This window comes from Anastrepha obliqua, chromosome 6, assembly GCF_027943255.1.
Source record: "Anastrepha obliqua isolate idAnaObli1 chromosome 6, idAnaObli1_1.0, whole genome shotgun sequence".
NCBI classification, from domain to species: domain Eukaryota; kingdom Metazoa; phylum Arthropoda; class Insecta; order Diptera; family Tephritidae; genus Anastrepha; species Anastrepha obliqua.
Genome location: NC_072897.1, coordinates 21005654 through 21029261, shown reverse-complemented (window position 1 = coordinate 21029261; position 23608 = coordinate 21005654). Strand labels below are relative to the sequence as shown.

Sequence of the window (23608 nt, the reverse complement as noted above, 5' to 3'; positions counted from 1 at the left end):
CGTTATGACCTATATCTCGAGCCTTATTTCCAAAATAAAATATAATCCATGTTACTCGTGGATCATGTAGCTTTCGAATGGTGAAAGAATTTTTAAAATCGGTCCAGTACTTTTTGAGCCTATTCATTACAGACAAACAAAGTTTTCCTCTTTATAATATTAGTATAGATTGGCAAATAATTCCACGCGAAATATTCCAATATTGACTATTTTCGAATGGTCGCGAAAATTTGAATATGGGCGGCTCGTTTTATGAATGAAATTGAAATATGAGCTCGAACTTATGAATGAACTTTTTGTTTTTGTTCTAAATTGTTCAGCGCCGTCGCTGATCATGGCCGCTGCGACTGCGTCTACGAATGTATTTTGTTTTTGTAGTCGCTAGGCTTAGATTTTAGCTTCGGGCGACATGCGCATGTGAGGTATGTGTTTTTGTTGTGTTCTAGAACATTTTAGAATGTGTGGTGGCAAAGCGGCCATCGCGTTGCGCTTGCTGTTGCATTTGCGTCTATCAAAGTATTGTGTTTTTGTAAGTACAATATTGGGAATATCGACTGGTGAAAGACAAAAGTACACGGAATCAAGAAGGGAGCTGTGCTCGCGCATATATGTATGCTTGAATCTATTGGCCTCTGGTGACGGTCCAGCATGCTTGACTGCGCTTTGTGTGTGTTAGTGCAGTGGGGTGTCGTCGTGTCACACATACTTGTTGTCGGCTTTTGCATGATGAAAATCAAAAATTTTAGATATTAGCGTCAAGCACCCGAAATGCACACATATAAGCCTGCTGAACAAGCATGCTGGAGTGTGATCAGAGGCCATATGAACGTGCATGGATGTAGTAACATATGAATACAATTATTTTGTAGGAAGTTTAGAAGGCAAGTAGGTATATATGTATGTATATATGCTAGGACATAAAGTGGGTATATATACATACATAGAGCAGAATTGTTTTTGCACTTGTTAGAAAAAAACTCGTTCACTAGTGCGTATGTGTATTTGATTTCTTGTAAGAATGTGATGTGCTGTGACATGTGTACATACATATGTACTTAAGGCAAGGTTATTTTTTTTTTGTTTTTTTTTTGTTTTTTTATGGAGGTGGCACAAAGCATTGAAAGCCGAAAAGTGTGAGACTTGCCTTTTGGCTCACCCACTAAAAACCCACCCCAGCTCCGTTTCCCTCCCGCGGGACAACCGTTAAGTAGTACTTCACGGGAGGGGGAGTGGCCTATTGCCTCTTCATGAAGATCTGCGCTGTTGTTCAGCGCGACGCAGTTTGGAGATTACTATTTTTGCCATATTACATACAGCGGACCAATATTCTTCTGACTCTAACATAATATCCACTAGGTTATCAGCCGAAATTGGCTTCCCCACCCTAGTGCTTAATTCCTCCCTTTCGAACACAAATCGCGGACAGACAAAGAAAACATGTTCTGCGTCTTCTACAGCTGGTGCACAATGAGAACAGTACGGGTCGTCTTCGTGCTTAAACCTATATAAGTAGGATTTAAAGCACCCATGTCCCGTCAGTATTTGGGTCAGGTAGTAATCTAACTGTCCATGTTCACGGTCAACCCATTTGGAAATTGTGGGAATCAATCGGTACGTCCAGCGTCCGTTGGGGGACAAGCTCCATTTCTCCTGCCATGAACGCAGGCTACGCTCTCTTGCTATCTTGCGTATTGTCACCCGTTCCGAAGTAGCTTTTTTTGGTATATTTCAGCATACTCTGTTGCCATTAGGTTGATTGGGAGTAGTCCTGCTATAACCATAATGGCGTCTTCCGATACCGTGCGAAACGCGCAGCACACTCTGAGGGCACTTAATCGGTACACTGATTTCATGCACTTCGCATATGAGGTGCAATTTGTGGCTTCCGCCCATGCTGGAGCTGCATACAGCATAATCGATGAGACAACAGAGTTGAGTAGTCTCCTACAGTTTTGCCTAGGGCCTCTGATGTTCATACTTATTCGTGTTAGCGCAGTTACTGCCTCTGCTGCCCTGCTGCTCGCGTACGCCAAGTGCTCTTTAAAATTAAGCCTACGGTCGATTATTACTCCCAGGTACTTAATGAATGGCTTCGATCTTATGCCATGATCGCCCACCATTATGTTGGCCGACTCCACAATCTTCCTGCTGCTAATTAATACTCCTTCGGTTTTATGGTCCGCAAGAGTTAGACCACTGTTGCACAACCATTCCTTTACCATGCCAACAGCTTGGGTGCATGCTTCTTCGGCTTGATGGAGTGATTTAGCCACGACCACAACAGCTATGTTGTCAGCAAATCCTACAATTTGTGACCCTAGAGGTAGATTGAGACGCAGAACTCCATCGTACATAACGTTCCATAACAAAGGGCCGAGGACTGAGCCTTGTGGAACTCCGCCAGTTATTTTGCACTCTTTTACACCAGCATCGGTTTTATAACGCAGGGTTCTGTCGGAAAGGTAACTGGCGACAATCCTACGAATGTACATTGGAATGTGGAAACTATCGAGCGCGATTAGAATTTTGCTCCAATTCGCCGTATTGAAGGCATTCTTAACGTCCAGCGTCGCAATTAGGCAGTACTCCTTGCTACCGTATAGCCATCGAGTACCTTCAATCGCCTTCTGTGCAATGGTTTTGACTGCAGATACAGCATCTGTGGTTGAACGGGCTTTCCGGAATCCAAATTGTCGGCGTGATAGACCGCCTACATCCTCTATAGCAGCCTCCAGGCGATTTGCGATCAGGCGTTCCAGGATTTTCCCTGCGGTGTCGAGCATGCACAGGGGGCGGTAGCCTGAAGGATCTTCCGCAGGCTTAGATCCTTTTGGAATTAAAACCAGTTTCCGCAGCTTCCACTGGGTTGGAAATGTACCTTCCTTTAGACATGTATTATAGTGATCTACAAAAATGTAGGTACGACTTTGGATTGCTACTTTTAAGGCCTCATTTGGGGATTCCATCCGGGCCTGGAGCATTATTATTTTTTATCCGTTTTATGCTCATCAGGAGTTCTTCTTTGTTTGTTAACTGCACATTTTGGTCGCCTTCACCGAGTCTTACCAATTCGTAGTCTCGTATAGTGTCTTGCCCGGGGAACAGTGTTTCTACCACATTACGTAGAGTAGCTGGGCATGTTGTTGGAAGTGGCTTAAATACTTTCAGTTTTTTCATAACAAGCCTGTATCCAAGGCCCCAAGGATCATTATCGGAATCGTCGCATAGCTGGAGGAAACACCGGCGTTTACTATTTTTAATTGCCTTTATTAGCGCTTTTCTTCTTTGCTTTTATTGGATCTGGTTTTCTTGGAAACTGTCCCTACCCCTGGATCTTTGGTAGGCTCGCCTGGCTCTTTTACATTCGCTGCGCAATTCTGCAATGTCTGCTGTCCACCAGTAGACAGGTTCGCTGTTGTGCCTGTTGGGCCTAGTTTTGGACATGGCTGCATCGCATGCTTCCGTTTAGTGTTTCATGGTTTGCGTAGTCTTTTCAGATGCATCCCCCGTAAGAGTTACATCTGCGAGCATGATCTCAATAACCTCAGCCTCCATTGTTTTGATTTTATACCTCGTCTCGTAGTTATTTGGGAACCTTTCTTCGCCATGCCGCCTTATTTCACAGATTATTGCGAAATGATCGCTACGGGTGTAATGCTGGCTGATGAACCATTTCGTGTAGCGAACAAGACTAGAACTCACGAACGTAAGGTTGATTATAGATCCCGTTCCCGCTTTTTGGTACATCTGTTGATTTCCTATACTCATCAAGGCTATATCTAGCATGGAAAACGCTTCTAGAAGGGCTTGACCTCTAGGGTTTGTCCGTGGGCATCCCCAGTTAACAGCCCAAGCGTTGAAATCACCGGCTACGATGACAGGTTTATGCTCCTTTACATCCTGGGCGAGGTTCTCTAGGATACCTGTTGCTTCCAGCAGGGTTAAGATGGGAGGTAGATAGCAGCTGTAAATGTATGTACCCTCAACGCGCGCACGTACAAATCCGCGGGCTCCCTTCACGCTCATCAGTTGGGATCTATTTGGTCCACAGTTCCAGATCGCTGATTTGCCTGTTGTGTCAGAGGCCCAGCCGTTGCCTTTTTTGTGTCTATAGGGCTCACTAAGTATAGCAACATCTATTTTCTGTTCCCGTATAGTCTGCTCGAGAAGGTCCTGAGCGCTTTCGCAGTGGTTGAGATTAAGTCAAGGTTATTGGGCATACATGCATATGTACATATGTATGAAAGGAAGATGATGTTCTTACGCTTGTGCATTATTGTTTTTCATATACGAATGTACATACATACATATGTATGTAAATAATGTCGAATACATAAGCTATAAATTGACATACAATATAAAATAAGTGTTGATTTATCTTAAACCGTTCTTTTTTTCTGAATGCAAATACCTCCTATTGACATGTACATACATATGTACATATTATGTATATTGTCATATACCATCATTTATGTACATATAGAGTATACGTTCATTTATGAATGTATGTAATGAAAAACGTCATGAATTACTTTCAGAATTTATTAAACCTTATTCGCGTCGCGCGCATACATATGCATGTATCTACGTCGACATCACAAACCCTTTGTTCACAATACAGGCGCAGAAATAAACGCTCTGCGTATTTATCCTCCCCACGTGACTCGCCATCAATTCTCGGCGCAAATTGTTTTTTTTTCGTTTTTTAAATTTTTTCATTTTTTTAGTGTAATCGTAAAAAAATTTGTAATAAATTTAATGTAATTGAAAAAAAAATTATGCAATAAATTTTACGTATTCGCTTATTATTTCAAAAATACGACAACAGTAAAAATTTAATTGGTTTAATGTATTTATCCTCCCCACGTGACTCGCCATCAATTCTCGGCGCAAATTGTTTTTTTCGTTATTAAAGTTTTTTATTTTTTTAATGTAATCGTAAAAAAATTTGTAATAAATTTTATGTATCCGCTTATCATTTCAAAAGAAACAAAATGGTAAAAAAATAAGCAGTCGAAGAAATTAACGCACCGCCTATTTTTCCTCGCCACATGTTAGACCCGATTTCAATTCCCGGCGCAAACTTTTTTTTTATAATTTTTTTTTTTAAATTCGTTTTTTTAATGTAATTGAAAAAAAAAAATTATGTAATAAATTTTACGTATTCGCTTATTATTTCAAAAATACGAAAATAGTAAAAATTTAATTGGTTTAATGTATTTATCCTCCCCACGTGACTCGCCATCAATTCTCGGCGCAAATTTTTTTTTTTTCGTTTTTAAATCTTTATATTTTTTTAATGTAATCGTAAAAAAAATTGTAATCAATTTTATGTATCCGCTTATCATTTCAAAAGAAACAAAATGGTAAAAAAATAAGCAGTCGAAGAAATTTACGCACCGCCTATTTTTCCTCGCCACATGTTAGACTCGATTTCAATTCCCGGCGCAAACTTTTTTTTTATAAATTTTTTTTTTTTTAATTCGTTTTTTTTTAATGTAATTGAAAAAAAAGTATGTAATAAATTTTACGTATTCGCTTACTATTTCAAAAATACGAAAATAATATAGTAAAAATTTAATTGGTGTAATGTATTTATCCTCCCCACGTGACTCGCCATCAATTCTCGGCGCAAATTTTTTTTTCGTTTTTAAATTTTTTTATTTTTTTAATGTAATCGTAAAAAAAAATTGTAATAAATTTTATGTATCCGCTTATCATTTCAAAAGAAACAAAATGGTAAAAAAATAAGCAGTCGAAGAAATTAACGCACCGCCTATTTTTCCTCGCCACATGTTAGACTCGATTTCAATTCCCGGCGAAAACTTTTTATTAATTTTTTTTTTGAATTCGTTTTTTTTTTTTAATGTAATTGAAAAAAAAAAAAATTATGTAATAAATTTTACGTATTCGCTTATTATTTCAAAAATACGAAAATAGTAAAAATTTAATTGGTTGAATGACGAGGTGAGAAATGTGTTGTGTGTTGAGGTGAAAGATGTGTGGTGTTTCTAATTTTTGTGTGGGGAAAAGTCAGTGAGGTGTCTATAAACTCGGTGTGCTAAATTTCCTTACTTCAAATCTTTCAAATCTCAATTGTACTAAAAAAAGCTCACAGTAACATTTGCACCTTCTCATTGCATTTACATTCTCTGCTTCTTCTGCGACCGCTCATTTAAGTAACTTTCGCACTTACAAAAACTGGGCTTCTTTTAAAACACGATTATATCCCAGACGAGCCCCCACGATATGGTTTTGTTCTTTTGGTTTTTCTTATATTTTAATGTTTATTTGGTTTTATAGTTCAAAAACTCATAGATCTATAAAGTTATAGTTCATTTACAATTATTAGTAAAAAACGAAAATAAAAGAAACGAAGTATTGTAATGCGAATCTTAAGAAAAGTCGAAGGCGGAATGAAAAAACGATCGTTGCGTCCACGTCCACGGCTAGAATTCAACTGCTGACAAGTTTTGCTCACTCTCTCTACTACACCTCGTTCCCACATACATACCCACCTACATATACTTTAAAGCAGAATTGTTTTTGCACTTGTTAGGAAGAAACTCGCTCACTAGTGCCTATTTATATTTGACTTCTTGTGATGTGCTTTGACATGTGTAAATACATAAGCCAAGGTTATTTCGGCTTACATGAAAACATAGATGTACATATGAAACGAAGATGTTGTTGTTGCACTTATGCATTATTGTTTTTATGTACAAATGCACATATGTAAATACATATGTATATAATATGCTGCCGCATACATAAACTATAAATTTACATAAAATATGAAATAAGTATTGGCTTATCCTAAACGATTATTTTATTTGTGAATATATGTATGTATTACATTTTATATTGTTATATACATATGTATGTGCATTAAGTAAATACAAAGTTTGTACATTCATTTATGTATGTCATGAAAAAACGCTATGAATTTCTTTCAGAACTTTATTAAAAATTATCCTCGTCACGCGCACGCATATGTTTGTACATGGACTTCACAAACGCAGTCACAGAAGCAAACGCACCGCGCCTCTATCCCTTTCCAAATGCATGACTTGACATCAATTCTCAGCGCCAAAGTGTTTTTTTTTTTAAGTTTTTTTTTATTTAAGCCTGGCCATAGAACTTTTCACATCTATACAGACGGCTTGAAAACTCCAGACGGAATGGGAGCGGGTATTTACTGCTCAAAACTAGGAATAAACAGCCTATCAAGCTGCCAGACCACAGCAGTAATTTCCAAGCGGAAGTTTTTGCTGTGAGGAAAGCCGCGGAGCTAGCCTACACTAGAACAAGAAAGAACTCAACAATTAATATATACGCGGATAGTCAATAAGCTCATATTGTATTAAGTCCAAAAATGTTCGATGGAGCAGCTAGGACATAGAAAGGCTAGAGGGAAAAAGTAGGCTGCATATCTACTGGGCACCTGGTCACAAAGGCATTATGGGGAACGAAATAGTAGATGAGATAGCAAAAAGTGCTGTGAGACTACCATTTGAACAAGAGAACGACATACCAAAACCGCTAAACACAATATACAACGAAATGGACGACCACATGAAAAGGCAAGTGGAAGCTAGGTAGACTAACCTGACCACATGCAAAACAGCAAAAGTCATGTGTAGAACTAACGACAAAAAACTGACTCAATTCGTACTTACGCTCTCGCGAAAGGAATGAAGAACTATCATAGGTATGCTAACAGGTCATAATCTATTGGCTGCACATGCGTACAAGAGAACACCTTCTGTGCGTTTGTCCGGGATTATTAAAAACGCGACTAAGATGCCTGGGAGCCCCACTGTTTGAGGGTCTGGAAGACGTCTCAAAAGCGGAGCTCCCAGCCCTACTTAGATTCGCCAAAAGCGCTGACATCCTACATGATGTCTTCTTTAGGTATTCATAGAGGTCGGTCTTCATTTGGTATCGCTAGGGACCAAAAGGTCTATGCGTGGCTTATTGCCAACCAGGCTAACCTAACCTAACCTTTTTATTTATTCCTTTTTTAATGTAATCGTAAAAAAAATTTTAATAAATTTTATGTATCCGCTTATCATTTCCAAAGTAACAAAATGGTAAAAAAATAAGCAGTCGCAGAAATAAATGCACCGCGTATTAGACTCGATATCAATTCCCGGCGCCAATTTTTTTTTTTTCATTTTTCTTTTATGTAATCGAAAAAAAAATTGTAATAAATTTTACGTATGCGCTTATTATTTCAAAAACTTTTGTAAGTAGCAAAAATTTAATTGGTTGAATGTCGAGGTGAGAAATGTGTTGTGTGTTGAGGTGAAGATGTGTGGTGATTCAATTTTTGTGTAGACAGAACTCAGTGTGGTGTCTATAAAGTCGGTGTTCTAAAATCCCTTACTACAAATCTTTCATATCTCAATTGTACTAAAAATAGTTAACAGTAACATTTGCTCCTTCTCATTCCATTAACGTTCTCTGTTAATATTCTGTGCAAGTATCATCAGAGAATGTTAATGATAATTATCTTGTCTAATGATAATTAACATATCATACCAGAGAATGTTAATGGAATGAGAAGGTGCAAATGTTAAATGAGATTTTTTCAAGTACTAATTTGTAGATTCATACTAAGGGATTTTCAAATTCAACTTTCTTCACTAGTGGGGGATTGCAGATATTTACCACGCTAGTGGAGGGTTTCTATATTTACTTACCTCGCTAGGAGAGGAATTCAGATTTTTTCTGCGTTTACCACACTAATAAAGGATTTCATACAATTTTTCGCCACACTACTAAGGGATTCGACGTATTTTATACCCACAGCGAAGCGAACGAATTTGCATTTGACAAACGCGCGCAGCCAATTAATTTGTGGCGCATAAGCTAAAGTCGACGGAATTATTCGTTTGGTTTTTATGGAATTATTGTGGTATTTAATTCAGGCTCAACTCCTGGAGAGTCATATTTTTTTCTTTTCACAATTTCTTTTTTACAATTAAGTTTTGTTAAAATTGTTGAGTTTAATTTAATTATAATTGCTTTAAAATACTGTTTTAGGTTTTTTTTGAATTTGATACTTAGAAAATTTCTTTTCTGTATAAAATAGTTCATACTGGATGTGAACTGATTTTATATAAATCAAAAAGGAAATATGTAGATATAAACATGCATATATTTAATCTCTTCAGTCAAATCTGAACTACTTACATACACATATTGATGAGAAAATATTTTAATATCCATGGATGCATCCAGGGAGCCAAACGCGCATACACGCATATGTATATAAATATATATAAATATATACAAACCTTCAACGAACGCAAAATATATGCATATAAAAAACAACAACTGCGACCCTCTTCTTGTCCGTCAGTGAAAAGATGGGATATGTATTCCCTAAGAGCAAAAAGAACCGGGAAGGTGATGTTGAATTTTTTCTTCGATTGCCAAGGCGAAGTGCACCATGAGTACCTTCCATCGGGCCAGACACTCAATAAAGAATATTATTTATCCGTTTTGTAGCGTTTGAGAGATGCTGTGTGTTGCAAACGGCAGGAAATGTGAGCAAACAATTCTTGGATTTTGCATGATGATAACGCGCCATCGCACCGATCAAGGAGATCAAAGAGAATACGACGAAGGAGCTAAAGGCCATGTCGGCCTACCGGGGGTGTTTGGAGGACTGGATTAAACGTTGGCACATGTGTGTTGCTTCAGACGGGTTATATTTTGAAGGAGATAATATAAATTTGCCTGAAATTTAACTCTGCTTTGTTTTATTTAAACATTCCCGGTACTTTTTGATCATAGGGTACATATTTGCGGCTTTGCGGACAGCAAAATGTGATTCGCTGGAATTGTTCAAGGAATCTAAGTCGCATTAACTCGCGACTGTCGAACAGTTAGAAGACATATTTACATACATATAAGGGTGCATACATACATATGGAGCCGCGGCCACTCGACATGAAAAAAATTCAAGATTTATCAAATATTGGCAAATAATTCCACGCGAAATATTCCAATATTGACTATTTTCGAATGGTCGCGAAAATTGGAATATGGGAGGCTCGTTTTATAAATGAAAGTACTTTGCTCCTAGAAATATGAACTCGAACTTATGAATGAATTTACTTTCGTTGTGATATGCACTATTTGGGACTGTTCAGCGCCGTCGCGACTAAAAGAATCGTGGTCGCTGCGACTGCGTCTACGAATGTATTTTATTTTTGTAGTCGCTAAGCTTAGATTTTGGCTTCGGACGACATGCGCATGTTGAGGCATGTGTTTTGTTGTGTTCTAGAACATTCTAGAATGCGTGGTGGCAAAGCGGCCTTCGCGTTGCGCTTGCTGCTGCTTTTGCGTCAATCAAGGTATTTTGTTTTTGTAATTGCAATATTCGGAATATTGACTGCCGGTAGACAAAAGTACAGGGAAGCAAGAAGGGAGCGCTGTGTCCGCGCATATATGTATGAACGTGAATGGATGTAGTTACATACATATGAAACCAATTATTTTGTAACGGGTGATCAATTAAGAGGAGTTTTTTTCATTTGCGTTTTTTTTACAGATCGCGCGCGAGTTGTGGCAAACTGTCATCGTGGATTTGTTGAACAGCGTTTGGCATTTCATCATGGAAAGACTCACACCGCAACAACGTCTACAAATTGTTGAACTGTATTATGAAAATCAGCGTTCTGTGACAAATGTTTTTCGTGCGCTTAGACCGCATTATGGTCAACATAATCGGCCTGCCTTAAACACTATTCGACATACCATCAACAAATTTGAATCCGAATATTCATTGGTGGATAATTCTCGACCGAATAGACCACGTCCAGCAAGAAGCATTGAGAATATAGCGGCAGTAGCAGAGAGTGTACGTGAAAACCGCGATGAATCGATTCGGCACCGTTCTCAGCAACTTGGACTGTCGTATGGAACAACTTGGTCAATTTTACGGAAGGATCTTCATTTAAAAGCATACAAAATACAGCTCGTACAAGAACTAAAGCCAAATGACCTTCCTGCACGTCACCGTTTTGCTGATTGGGCTCTTGAAAAGATTGAAGAAGATCCGCTGTTTTCGAGCAAAATTTTGTTCAGCGATGAGGCGCATTTCTGGCTCAATGGTTACGTCAATAAGCAAAATTGCCGTATTTGGGATGAAGAGCAACCAGAACAGCTTCAAGAGCTACCTTTACACCCAGAGAAAACAACAGTCTGGTGTGGTTTATGGGCTGGTGGAATCATCGGTCCATATTTTTTTCAAAAATGATGATGGCCGCAACGTAACTGTGAATGGTGCTCGCTACCGTACCATGATATCGGACTTTTTGCTACCTGAAATTGAATCTAATGATCTCTACGACATTTGGTTTCAACAAGACGGAGCCACTTGCAATACAGCTCGTGAAACAATGACTTTATTGAGAAGTCATTTCGGAGAGCAGCTGATTTCACGTTTAGGACCTGTGAGTTGGCCTCCAAGATCTTGTGATATCACACCTTTGGACTTTTTTCTTTGGGGATTCGTGAAATCCAAGGTCTATGCTGATAAACCAGCTACGATTGAAGCTCTGGAAGCCAACATTACGCGTGTTATTCACGACATACCAGTCGAAATGCTCGAACGAGTGATTGAAAATTGGACCTTCAGAATGGACCACCTTAAGCGTAGTTGCGGCCAACATTTGAATGAAGTCATATTCAAAAAGTTAATGTCAAAGAATGTCCTTTCAAATGATAAATAAAGGTTTTGAACATAATTTACATATTTGTTTTTTTTTTTAACTATTGAAAAAAGCACCTCATGATTGATCACCCGTTAGAAAGTTGAGAAGGCAAGTAGGTGAAAAATTTAACATATCTTCCATCTCGGCATTTGTGGAGTCATATACCCGATCTGTTTGCCAACTCTTTGCTCACTGCTCGTCAGTAACCTATCCTACTGAGGAGGCCTTCTGTCAAGCAGGGGTTGGTTTTTCAGCTCTTGAGACATTATATAATATTTTTTTTTGAAGTGAAACGCTTCTACACTCAGAAAAAATTCCCTCCCTAAAATAAAGAAAACCATTCTTTATTTTGAACTCTTCCAAATTCATTAAATTTTATCGCTTTTGAGTATTTTTTCTTTTAAATGACTATAAATGTGTTTGAAATATAAACCCGTAGTCCTCATTTTGATGTTACATTCTTCTTTGTTATTTTTTACTTTACTTACAATTATCTTATCGAATGCTCATTGCTTTTACGAACATACGTAGTTGATTGTTTTTTTCTTCGTGATTATATATTTTGTCGTGCAATGGATGAATTAATAGAAATTTTAATTGAGTTGGAAGGCGAACCGTTTTTGAACGTGTTTATTGGTAAGTTTATGGATATTTTGTTTTGCTCATTTTAGTTATTGCTAATCATTTCAATTATAGAAAGCGGTCTAACTACGGAATCATTGAAGCTCCTAAAGCCAAGCCATTTGGATACATTGATCGACACATCGCAGTTTGGACCAAGGGTAATTTTTGAGCATAATCTGCTCAATTGGCAAGCGCAACAGGTATTTTGTTATTTTGTGCATATACACACATACAGATATGCATGCAAAAATTCATAATCTTCGTTTTATTTCACTAGGGAATAAAAACACAAGCCATTCACACTGAGGCATGCGCTTTATTGGCAAATGAATATCGTGGCGAGGTAAATGTTTTTTTTATTACTTTTACTTTAGTTATTTATTTATTTTAAATATACATTTCTGTACTTCATATAAGGAATCTTTTGAAGCAATACTCAGTAAGTCGGCGGGTGGATCACAAATCCTGAAATACTATGCGCAAAAAAAGTGTCTCACTCCAAAGTATAGGAAACTTCTAGCTGCAACAGTTGCAAATTATTTTATTTCTGCTGAAGTACATCCAAACCGTAAAACATTTGAAGCTTTCGCCAATAAAATTGTGGATTTATTTACAAGTGAATCTAAAGTCTGATCAAAACCTAAAATTTTTATTAAAAAAACGTTTTCTAACCTCGATTTCATTTACACAGGATATATATTACATTCATAAGAAAGGAAAAAAGCCAGGTGGATCTCTGTATGCTAAGTATGTGTATTATTGAAACTTAGACGGGATGGTCTTATTTCCAAAAGAGATGTAGAACCAACAACAAAAGGAACAGAGGTTAATTCTTGCGTAACAGGTATATACAGGGTTGGCCATATTAAACTGACCCATGTGATTATTAAAAAAATATGGAAAAAGAAACATTTTTTTGTGTTTCATTGTGAAAAACATTTAATTTAGTTCAAGGAGATTCGTTTACATCACTTTTTGAATATGATATCGCGCAAGTGGTCGCCCTTAGCTCGTATAGCTTAATGTGCCCGTTTTTCGGCGTTTTCCATAGTTTTGGCCAGCGTCTCGGCCGATATGGCGGCTATTTCCCGTCGGATATTGGCCTTAAGTGCGCCTAGTGTCTTTGGCTTGTTGACGTAAACCGTAGATTTCAAATTACAGTAAAAAGTTATAGGGTTACTCAATGGGTCAGTTTAATATGGCCAACCCTGTATGTACATAGGAACATATATCGTCGTTGCGAAAGCAATACCGCGTATATCCAATATACAAAACTACATAAGTGGTGAAGGAAGAGAAAACTGATTTTTTACAAAAGTATAGCTCAATTTTTTCACTGAACTTCTAATTTACAAGCGTGTAAAATAGCAATGTTTGTGGGGGAGGGAAATATCTTAATTCAACACATGAATATGTTTTTGCGAAGAAATTCTTTCTAATAAGTAATTTTTATAACCGCGTACTTATGCACAAAAGACCTATGGTTCGGTCACATGGTACTCATATTTGCTTTCTCTACCCACTCTTTGTAGGCTTGCATTGAAAATGGCGAAATAGCACCCACCTCCTATATAACGCTAATTTTCATAAAAGAAGTAGAAACGTAATATCTCTGTTATAAATAAAGCAGCATTTGTTCAATTTTGTAATTTAACACCTTGCGACTTTTTTCTTTGGGGCCACGGGAAAGAGAAAGTCTACGCCAACAGCCCAAGGTCGAATCAAGACCTCAAAGATGGAATACGTGAGGCTCTCGAGGACATAGATCAGCCACTTTGCAATTCGGTTATGGAAAATTTCATGAAAAAGATATTGCCCTGTAAGCGTGGTCGTGGTGGTCATTTGCCTAATGTTATTTTCCACTATTAACGCCGTACCTTCCTCTTTATAATGAAACCAGCAAACCCGGCCCCCTTCGCTGGGCACACTAAAATAGAATAGATATGGTTTAGAACAGAAAATATATGGTTTTCATATTATTTATTTCTCTATTCTTTATTCAAGCGCTTTGGCATAAACAATATTTTTTGTTTTTCTATTTGTTTTTGAGTAAATATAAAATATAAAATGAAAATCAGGAAAAAAGAAGATTGTTTTTAAATTTCAAATCAACGCATATGAATAAACAATCGTCTTTTTCCTGATCGTCCATGAATTTTTCGTTTAAATTTATATGTTTTATTAAGCATTCGAGACTTTTTAACCATTATCCATTTACATTTTTCAAAAAAAAAACGAAAAAAATTGTTTTTTCCACGAACACATAATTTCATGCGGATTTCACATTAAATTCTCAAATTTCGTAAGAAATTATTCACTGTTCCAAAATCCACTCCAAAAAAATTCACAAACAATTTTTACATGTTGCACTTACGTTTTTTCCTTATGGCATCCAAATCAGAAAGAAATATTGACACATTGTAACTCACACTGTCAATTTGACAGTTCAGTTCCGCCCCAAGCGTTAAAAAAGTAAGCGACATTATGGCTGGCTCAAAAGAACGCTGTACCCGTTACCACTGCTCCGAATTACAACCAAACTTTACGAAACCCATTTTCAATACTTACTTAACAATGTGCATAAGTTTTTTTAATTCGGTGCAAAGACACGGCGGGTCCACGTTTTGGCATATATTTGGAGACCCTAGTCATCAATAGGTATGAAAATTACCCCGTATTAAAGCACTTATCAACAGCTTTCATTTGATACCCATATTGTACATACACAACCAAAGGTTACCCGGGTCCACGTTTTGACCTATGTCTCGAGACCCCAGTCACGGAGCGGCATGAAAAATACTCTGTACTAAAGCATTCACCAACAGCTTCAATTTGATACCCATATTGTGCATACACATTCTAGGCCCCACGTTTTGGTCTCTATCTCGAGACCCTAGTCACGGAGCGGCATGAAAAATACTCTGAACTAAAGCATTCACCAACAGCATCCATTTGAATCCCATATTGTACATACACGTCCGAAGGTTACCCAGGTCCACGTTTTGACCTATATCTCGAGACCCTATCTACCAATAGGTATCCAAACTATACGGAAATCATCTTCAATACCTACTTAACAATGTGTGTAGGTTTGGTTTAATTCGGTGCAGACACGGCGGGTCCACGTTTTGGCATATATTTGTAGACCCTAGTCATCAATAGGTATGAAAATTACCCCGTATTAAAGCACTTATCAACAGCTTTCATTTGATATCCATATTGTACAAACACATTCTAGGGTCCACGTTTTGGTCTCTATCTCGAGACCCTAGTCACGGAGCGGATGGAAATACTCTGAACTAAAGCATTCACCAACAATTTCCATTTGATACCCATATTGTACATACACAACCAAAGGTTACCCGGGTCCACGTTTTGACCTATATCTCGAGACCCTATCTACCAATAGGTATCCAACCTATACGGAAATCATTTTCAATACCTCCTTAACAATGTGTGTAAGTTTGGTTTAATTCGGTGCAAAGACACGGCGGGTCCACGTTTTGGCATATATTTCGACTATTTTCACTTGGTATAAAAATTACCCCGTATTAAAGCAATTATCCACAGCTTTCATTTGAAATCGATATTGTACATACACAACCAAAGGTTACCCGGGTCCACGTTTTGATCTATATCTCGAGACACCAGTCACGGAGCGGCATGAAAAATACTCTGTACTAAAGCATTCACCAACAGCTTCAATTTGATATCCATATTGTACAAACACATTCTAGGGTCCACGTTTTGGTCTCTATCTCGAGACCCTAGTCACGGAGCGGATGGAAATACTCTGAACTGAAGCATTTACCAACAGCTTCCATTTGATACCCATATTGTACATACACATCCGAAGGTTACCCGGGTCCACGTTTTGACCTATATCTCGAGACCCTATCTACCAATAGGAATGCAAACTATACGGAAACCATCTTCAATACCTCCTTAACAATGTGTGTAAGTTTAGTTTAATTCGGTGCAAAGACGCGGCGGGTCCACGGGTTGGCATATATTTCCAGACCCTAGTCATCAATAGGTATGAAAATTACCCCGTATTAAAGCACTTATCAACAGCTTTCATTTGATACCCATATTGTACATACACAACCAAAGGTTACCCGGGTCCACGTTTTGACCTATATCTCGAGACCCTAGTCACGGAGCGGCATGAAAAATACTCTGTACTAAAGCATTCACCAACAGCTTCAATTTGATATCCATATTGTACAAACACATTCTAGGCTCCACGTTTTGGTCTCTATCTCGCGACCCTAGTCACAGAGCGGCATGAAAAATACTCTGAACTAAAGCATTCACCAACAGCTTCCATTTGATACCCATATTGTACATACACATCCGAAGGTTACCCGGGTCCACGTTTTCACCTATATATCGAGCCCTATCCACCAATAGGTATCCAAACTATACGAAAACGATCTTCAATACGTTCTTAGCAATGTGTGTAAGTTTGGTTTAATTCGGTGCAAAGACACGGCGGGTCCACGTTTTGGCATATATTTCCAGACCCTAGTCATCAATAGGTATGAAAATTACCCCGTATTAAAGCACTTATCAACAGCTTTCATTTGATACCCATATTGTACATACACAACGAAAGGTTACCCGGGTCCACGTTTTGACCTATATCTCGAGACCCCAGTCACGTAGCGGCATGAAAAATACTCTGTACTAAGGCATTCACCAACAGCTTCAACTTGATATCCATATTGTACAAACACATTCTAGGCTCCACGTTTTGGTCTCTATCTCGAGACCCTAGTCACGGAGCGGCATGAAAAATACTCTGAACTAAAGCATTCACCAACAGCTTCCATTTGATACCCATATTGTACATACACGTCCGAAGGTTACCGGGTCCACGTTTTGACCTATATCTCGAGACCCTATCTACCAGTGGGTATCCAAACTATACGGAAATCATCTTCAATACCTACTTAACAATGTGTGTAAGTTTGGTTTAATTCGGTTTAAAGACACGGCGGGTCTACGTTTTGGCATGTATTTCGAGACCCTAGTCATCAATAGGTATAAAATTTACCCCGTATTAAAGCACTTATCAACAGCTTTCATTTGATATCCATATTGTACAAACACATTCTAGGGTCCACGTTTTGGTCTCTATCTCGAGACCCTAGTCACGGAGCGGATGGAAATACTCTGAACTAAAGCATTCACCAACAGCTTCCATTTGATACCCATATTGTACATACACATCCGAAGGTTACCCGGGTCCACTTTTTGACCTATATCTCGAGACCCTATCTACCAATAGTTATACAAACTATACGTAAACCATCTTCAATACCTCCTTAACAATGTGTGTAAGTTTGGTTTAATTCGGTGCAAAGACACGGTGGGTCCACGTTTTGGCATATATTTCGGGACCCTAGTCATCAATAGGTATGAAAATTACCCCGTATTAAAGCACTTATCAACAGCTTTCATTTGATACCCATATTGTACATACGCAACCAAAGGTTACCCGGGTCCACGTTTTGACCTATATCTCGAGACCCCAGTCACGGAGCGGCATGAAAAATACTCTGTGCTAAAGCATTCCCCAACAGCTTCAAATTTATATCCATATTGTACAAACACATTCTAGGGTCCACGTTTTGGTCTCTACCTCGAGACCCTAGCCACGGAGCGGCATGAAAAATACTCTGAACTAAAGCATTCACCAACAGCTTCCATTTGATACCCATATTGTGCATACACATCCGAAGGTTACCCGGGTCCACGTTTTGACCTATATATCGAGCCCTATCCACCAATAGGTATCCAAACTATACGGAAACCATCTTCAATACCTTCTTAGCAATGTGTGTAAGTTTGGTTTAATTCGGTGCAGACACGGCCGGTTAGCGAACACACACAAAAAGTTGACTTTATTTTATATATAAGATTTTTTTCAGTTTGTGTCCGAAAAATCCAAATATCTTACGGAACCCTACTTTTTCCAAAATAAAATGTAATCCATGTTACTCTTGGATAATGTAGTTTTCGAATGGTGAAAGAATTTTTAAAATCGGTCCAGTAGTTTTTGAGCCTATTCGTTACAAACAAACAAACAAACAAAGTTTTCCTCTTTATAATATTAGTATAGATACACAACCAAAGGTTACCCGGGTCCACGTTTTGACCTATATCTCGAGACCCCAGTCACGTAGCGGCATGAAAAATACTCTGTACTAAGGCATTCACCAACAGCTTCAATTTGATATCCATATTGTACAAACACATTCTAGGCTCCACGTTTTGGTCTCTATCTCGAGACCCTAGTCACGGAGCGGCATGAAAAATACTCTGAACTAAAGCATTCACCAACAGCTTCCATTTGATACCCATATTGTACATACACGTCCGAAGGTTACCCGGGTCCACGTTTTGACCTATATCTCGAGACCCTATCTACCAGTAGGTATCCAAACTATACGGAAATCATCTTCAATACCTACTTAGCAATGTGTGTAAGTTTGGTTTAATTCGGTTTAAAGACACGGCGGGTCCACGTTTTGGCATATATTTCGAGACCCTAGTCATCAATAGGTATAAAAATTACCCCGTATTAAAGCACTTATCAACAGCTTTCATTTAATATCCATATTGTACAAACACATTCTAGGGTCCACGTTTTAGTCTCTATCTCGAGACCCTAGTCACGGAGCGGATGGAAATACTTTGAACTAAAGCATTCACCAACAGCTTCCATTTGATACCCATATTGTACATACACATCCGAAGGTTACCCGGGTCCACTTTTTGACCTATATCTCGAGACCCTATCTACCAATAGTTATACAAACTATACGTAAACCATCTTGAATACCTCCTTAACAATGTGTGTAAGTTTGGTTTAATTCGGTTTAAAGACACGGCGGGTCCACGTTTTGGCATATATTTCGAGACCCTAGTCATCAATAGGTATGAAAATTACCCCGTGTTAAAGCACTTATCAACAGCTTTCATTTGATACCGATATTGTACATACGCAACCAAAGGTTACCCGGGTCCACGTTTTGACCTATATCTCGAGACCCCAGTCACGGAGCGGCATGAAAAATACTCTGTATTAAAGCATTCACCAACAGCTTCAATTTGATGTCCATATTGTACAAACACATTTTAAGGTCCACGTTTGGGTCTCTATCTCGAGACCCTAGTCACGGAGCGGCATGAAAAATACTCTGTACTAAAGCATTCACCAACAGCTTCCATTTAATACCCATATTGTACATGCACATCCGAAGGTTACCCGGGTCCATGTTTTGACCTATATCTCGAGCCCTATCCACCAATAGGTATCCAAACTATACGGAAGCCATCTTCAATACCTTCTTAGCAATGTGTGTAAGTTTGGTTTAATTCGGTGCAGACACGGCCGGTTAGCGAACACACACAAAAAGTTGACTTTATTTTATTTATAAGATTTTTTTCAGTTTGTGTCCAAATATCTTACGGAACCCTATTTTTTTCCAAAATAAAATGTAATCCATGTTACTCTTGGATAATGTAGTTTTCGAATGGTGAAAGAATTTTTAAAATCGGTCCAGTAGTTTTTGAGCTTATTCGTTACAAACAAACAAACAAACAAACAAAGTTTTCCTCTTTATAATATTAGTATAGATTAATAGAGATCAATATACAAATAGCAATTCTGCAAAAGAGTGTACGTGAAACTTCAGTTTCTTTGGTCAATTCGTTTTGGTTTTATGCAGTTTTGCAATCGCAACGACGATATGGCTTTCTTAACTCATGAGTATATTTTGGTTTAATTTAAATTTTAAATGAGAGATTATTAAATATTATTATCTGCATTTAATGTAACCTTCATTTAATAAAAAAATTACATTTAGATTGCATTCAAGAAAAATCATGGTTAAAGTATAACGTTAAACCATTCGATGAAGTTCAACTAAAATGGGAAGCGACTTTTGCTGTGCGACGACAAATGCTACAAAAAGATGCCAATTTAAATACAATTTTAGAAGAATGCTCAGTATAAGCAGAGTTTTGGACATTTAATGGTATAATTCGTGAGTTTTATTTACATAAAAAATAATTTATTGTTCTTCATTCCTATCTTAGATAGAACTGGATTTTAAGAAGCTGTACCCCGAAAAGCAAAATTTGTTATTTGATAAATGGGAGAGCTTCTGCCAAGCGATTCCACCTTTGCTAGAAATTTACATTAAAGATTCAAACAGCTTAACTACTTGGAGGCAGTTTAAAGAAGGAAGCATCAATGCTGGTATTTAATATGTCTTAAGCCCTCATTTTTTTAACAATCTAATTTCAGATGCAAAAGATTTAGTCATTTTTTATCTTCTACACTCTGTCTTAATTCCAACTGGCCGAACATATAGAACATGCAAACAGACAAAAAAAAAAAACTTCATCAAGTACACTATGGCAGATTCAAGAAATAGTTTCTTACTGTGGGCACCGACAAGTAGTGAACTTCAGTCAAAATTGAAATTAATGGTAGATGCAAATTATATGGATAAAAGTACGATTCAGCCAATTATATGTTCCATTGGATTGGATTATTTTTATTGCAAGGAATATTATGTGTATTTCGCCGATATATTTTATAAGTTCGATAACCTAATCAAGTGTATTGATGGGTGTTTTAAAACATTCCATGTACTTAACCTTGAGTATCCGCCCGAATGTAGGTCCATTTGGCTTTTTGTCCAGCAGTATTTCTATAACATTTCCTTGAAATCTCGCGAGAAAAATGGGTCTTTGTGTGCAATTTTAAATGATTTGAAAAAACAAAATAAGACTTAAAGTAAGAAATAATTGGAATGGATGTACACGTGCAATGTTCTCAATGCTTACAAATGCGAAAATAAAAAACTAAAACCAAATTTTTTGCATTTTTATTCAATATTTAAAACATTTCATAATCTGAAAATTCAGGTAGATTTTTTAAAATTGAGAAAAAAGCTATTTTTCTTTTAGTAAATTTTTACTACAAACAAAATAACAGTTTCCCTAATTCCAGCAAATTTTACTCTGAAATGAGTAATATTTTTATTTTCTTTTAGCAAAATATTATCTATTTCAAACATAAAATTTATTACAAATATAAAAACAAATTCCTTAAATCGGGAAAGTTTTTCTCGAAAGCATGTAAACATTTTCTCTTCATTTTGAGAAAATATCAGATACTGAAAAGAGGATGCCTTTTCATAGGCGCCAAATCATTCCCATATTTCCTCATTTCAATAGTCGTTTTAACTTGAACCGAAGAAGTTTTTTTTTGAGTGTAAGTTATAAGTAAAATAGAAAAAAAATCAAAATATTACTCAATGGTTAAAATGTATCTACGTTAAAAGCAAAATATAAAATCAGGATTCAGTTCGGTTACCATTGATTATGCTATCAATACCTATGGCATTTCAGAGTCATAACTCTTAATTCGATGTAGATGATCTGTGTTAAAATTTTTGTTAATTTATTTTTTATTAACTTTTGGTTTCGAAAACGCTGTTTCAAACAAACATTTGTTTGGATTATGTGGCAACTCACAAGGTTTGGCAACGTATGGCAACACCAAAACTGGCCGGGCGCAAACCGTATCCAATTCAAGTTTCCATACATATATACATTTTTTCTTGAGAGTTGAAAAGATGGTGGGCAGCGAGCACAAGTTTTAGTTTTTTTTTAGTTTTTCATAGTTATCGTTATTTTTCCTATTTCATTTGTCATTTTATATTAATGTATCGATTAAAGGCTAAACAATTAAAGTACAACATTTTTTAGTCGTCACCAATAACATCTCTAAAACTTGTTCTCTGCCACCATCTTTTGCAAATCATCGCCGTGTAATATTTGCAAATTGCCGTCATTTGCAAAGCCAAAATTGGAAGTCATCGCCTTGCAAGGAGTACGAACATCGATTTGGGAAGGCCCAACAGTCTAACTAAAAGACTTTCTTCATCTCATCGTAAAATTGAGCCACAGACCCATTGGGTATTTAACCCGAAGTTGCTGCAGTTGTGCAAAGTGGATTTGCCATTATCGCATTGTGAACAGATTGCGAAATACCACTTCGTACATGTAATGTAATACAAAATCGCCGCCGTTCGGAAGATTTGTTAGCTGTACAACAATTTTCAGCCAAATTCTTCAACTTTCCCTCCAAATTCAACAATTTTTCCGCCAAATTCGTGTAAGTCGTAGCGCGTATTTGGACAATCCGTTACAAACGGGTCGCCAGTAACAGTTAATCGTCGTTCTACAGACAGCTACTCGTCGATTAAGTGCTAAGCACCTAAACATTTAAGTAGCTAAAAATATATATATACGTGACCATTAGCTCTAATGCGAACAAGAGCCCAAATAAGTCAACAGCAAGGAACCAGTGCAGAAGATGTGCATTTAAATGAGGCGGTCATTCAAGCAATATCCTGAACGCGCCACCACGTCCAAGTGCACAAGCAGACAATTTAAACGCGTTGGTCGCCTCAATTCAAGCCTTGCGTGCGTCAATTGTCGAGCTCCGGAATGATACAGATATTCAGCGTTCGGATATTCAACAGTTGCGTCAACGTCTTGAAATCAATCAATTTGAACAGCCTCAATGGCAGCACCGCTTCAGCCAGTAAGCGAACAGGATATAGTCGTCCCTTTAGGTACACAGCAGGCACTCCCGCCAACAGTGTCATCATTGCCGCCAACGACGTTAAGACAGTCGAATCCTGTGCCAGTTTTCGTGGACAGCGCCGCTACGAGACTGCATCCTCTGCCTATGTTCGACGGAAACCCAGAGGATTGGCCACTGTTCATCGCGAGTTACCGTGATACTACAGCAGAGTTTGGTTACAACGGTAGGCAAAATCTCATGCGCCTACAAAGAGCTTTGCAGGGCGAAGCAAGGCAAGCCGTCAAATCACTACTGATTCATCCGGACGACGTGTCCAACGTTTCGAGCGAACTGCAATTTAATTTCGGCCGCTCAGATTTGCTCATACGTTCCCAGCTGCAAAGGGTGCAACACTTCCCGAGTATCACCGAGAGCCGTCTTGATCAGATTTTAGAATTCTCGACGCGAGTACGAAACATTGTAGCCTTTTTCAAATCAGCAAAATGCGAACACCACTTGTTGAACCCTACCTTGTTGGAGCAATTTGTGACCAAACTGCCATCGTCAAAACAATATGAATGGAGCAAGCGCGCTGCAGAAATCCGACAGTTGGAAACTTTGCTGATTGGTTAAGTAACCT

The 23608-nt window shown here is 37.9% G+C and overlaps 2 protein-coding genes across 2 annotated transcripts in view; one reads left to right on the top strand and one right to left on the bottom strand.

Annotated features, from left to right (window-relative positions):
* Positions 1–12301: 12301 nt before the first annotated feature.
* LOC129250213 (uncharacterized) lies at positions 12302–12986 on the top strand. The gene is made up of 4 exons (XM_054889849.1): positions 12302–12365; positions 12426–12553; positions 12631–12696; positions 12771–12986. Exons 1-4 carry the CDS (start codon positions 12302–12304, stop codon positions 12984–12986), a joined length of 474 nt encoding a protein of 157 aa, XP_054745824.1.
* Positions 12987–21543: 8557 nt separating this feature from the next.
* LOC129250212 (glutamate receptor ionotropic, kainate 1-like) overlaps positions 21544–23608 on the bottom strand; it is a 53805-nt gene continuing 51740 nt past the window's right edge. Inside the window, exon 5 of the mRNA XM_054889847.1 lies at positions 21544–21620. Within this exon, the coding sequence (XP_054745822.1) occupies positions 21544–21620 (77 nt within the window). The remainder of the gene's footprint in view (positions 21621–23608) is intronic.

Coding starts and splice junctions, on each gene's coding strand:
- LOC129250213 (XM_054889849.1), top strand. CDS start 12,302: ATGGATGAATTAATAGAAATTTTAATTGAGTTGGAAGGCGAACCGTTT. Junction 12,554..12,630: donor TCAATTGGCAAGCGCAACAG/GTATTTTGTTAT, acceptor TTATTTCACTAG/GGAATAAAAACACAAGCCAT. Junction 12,697..12,770: donor CAAATGAATATCGTGGCGAG/GTAAATGTTTTT, acceptor ACTTCATATAAG/GAATCTTTTGAAGCAATACT.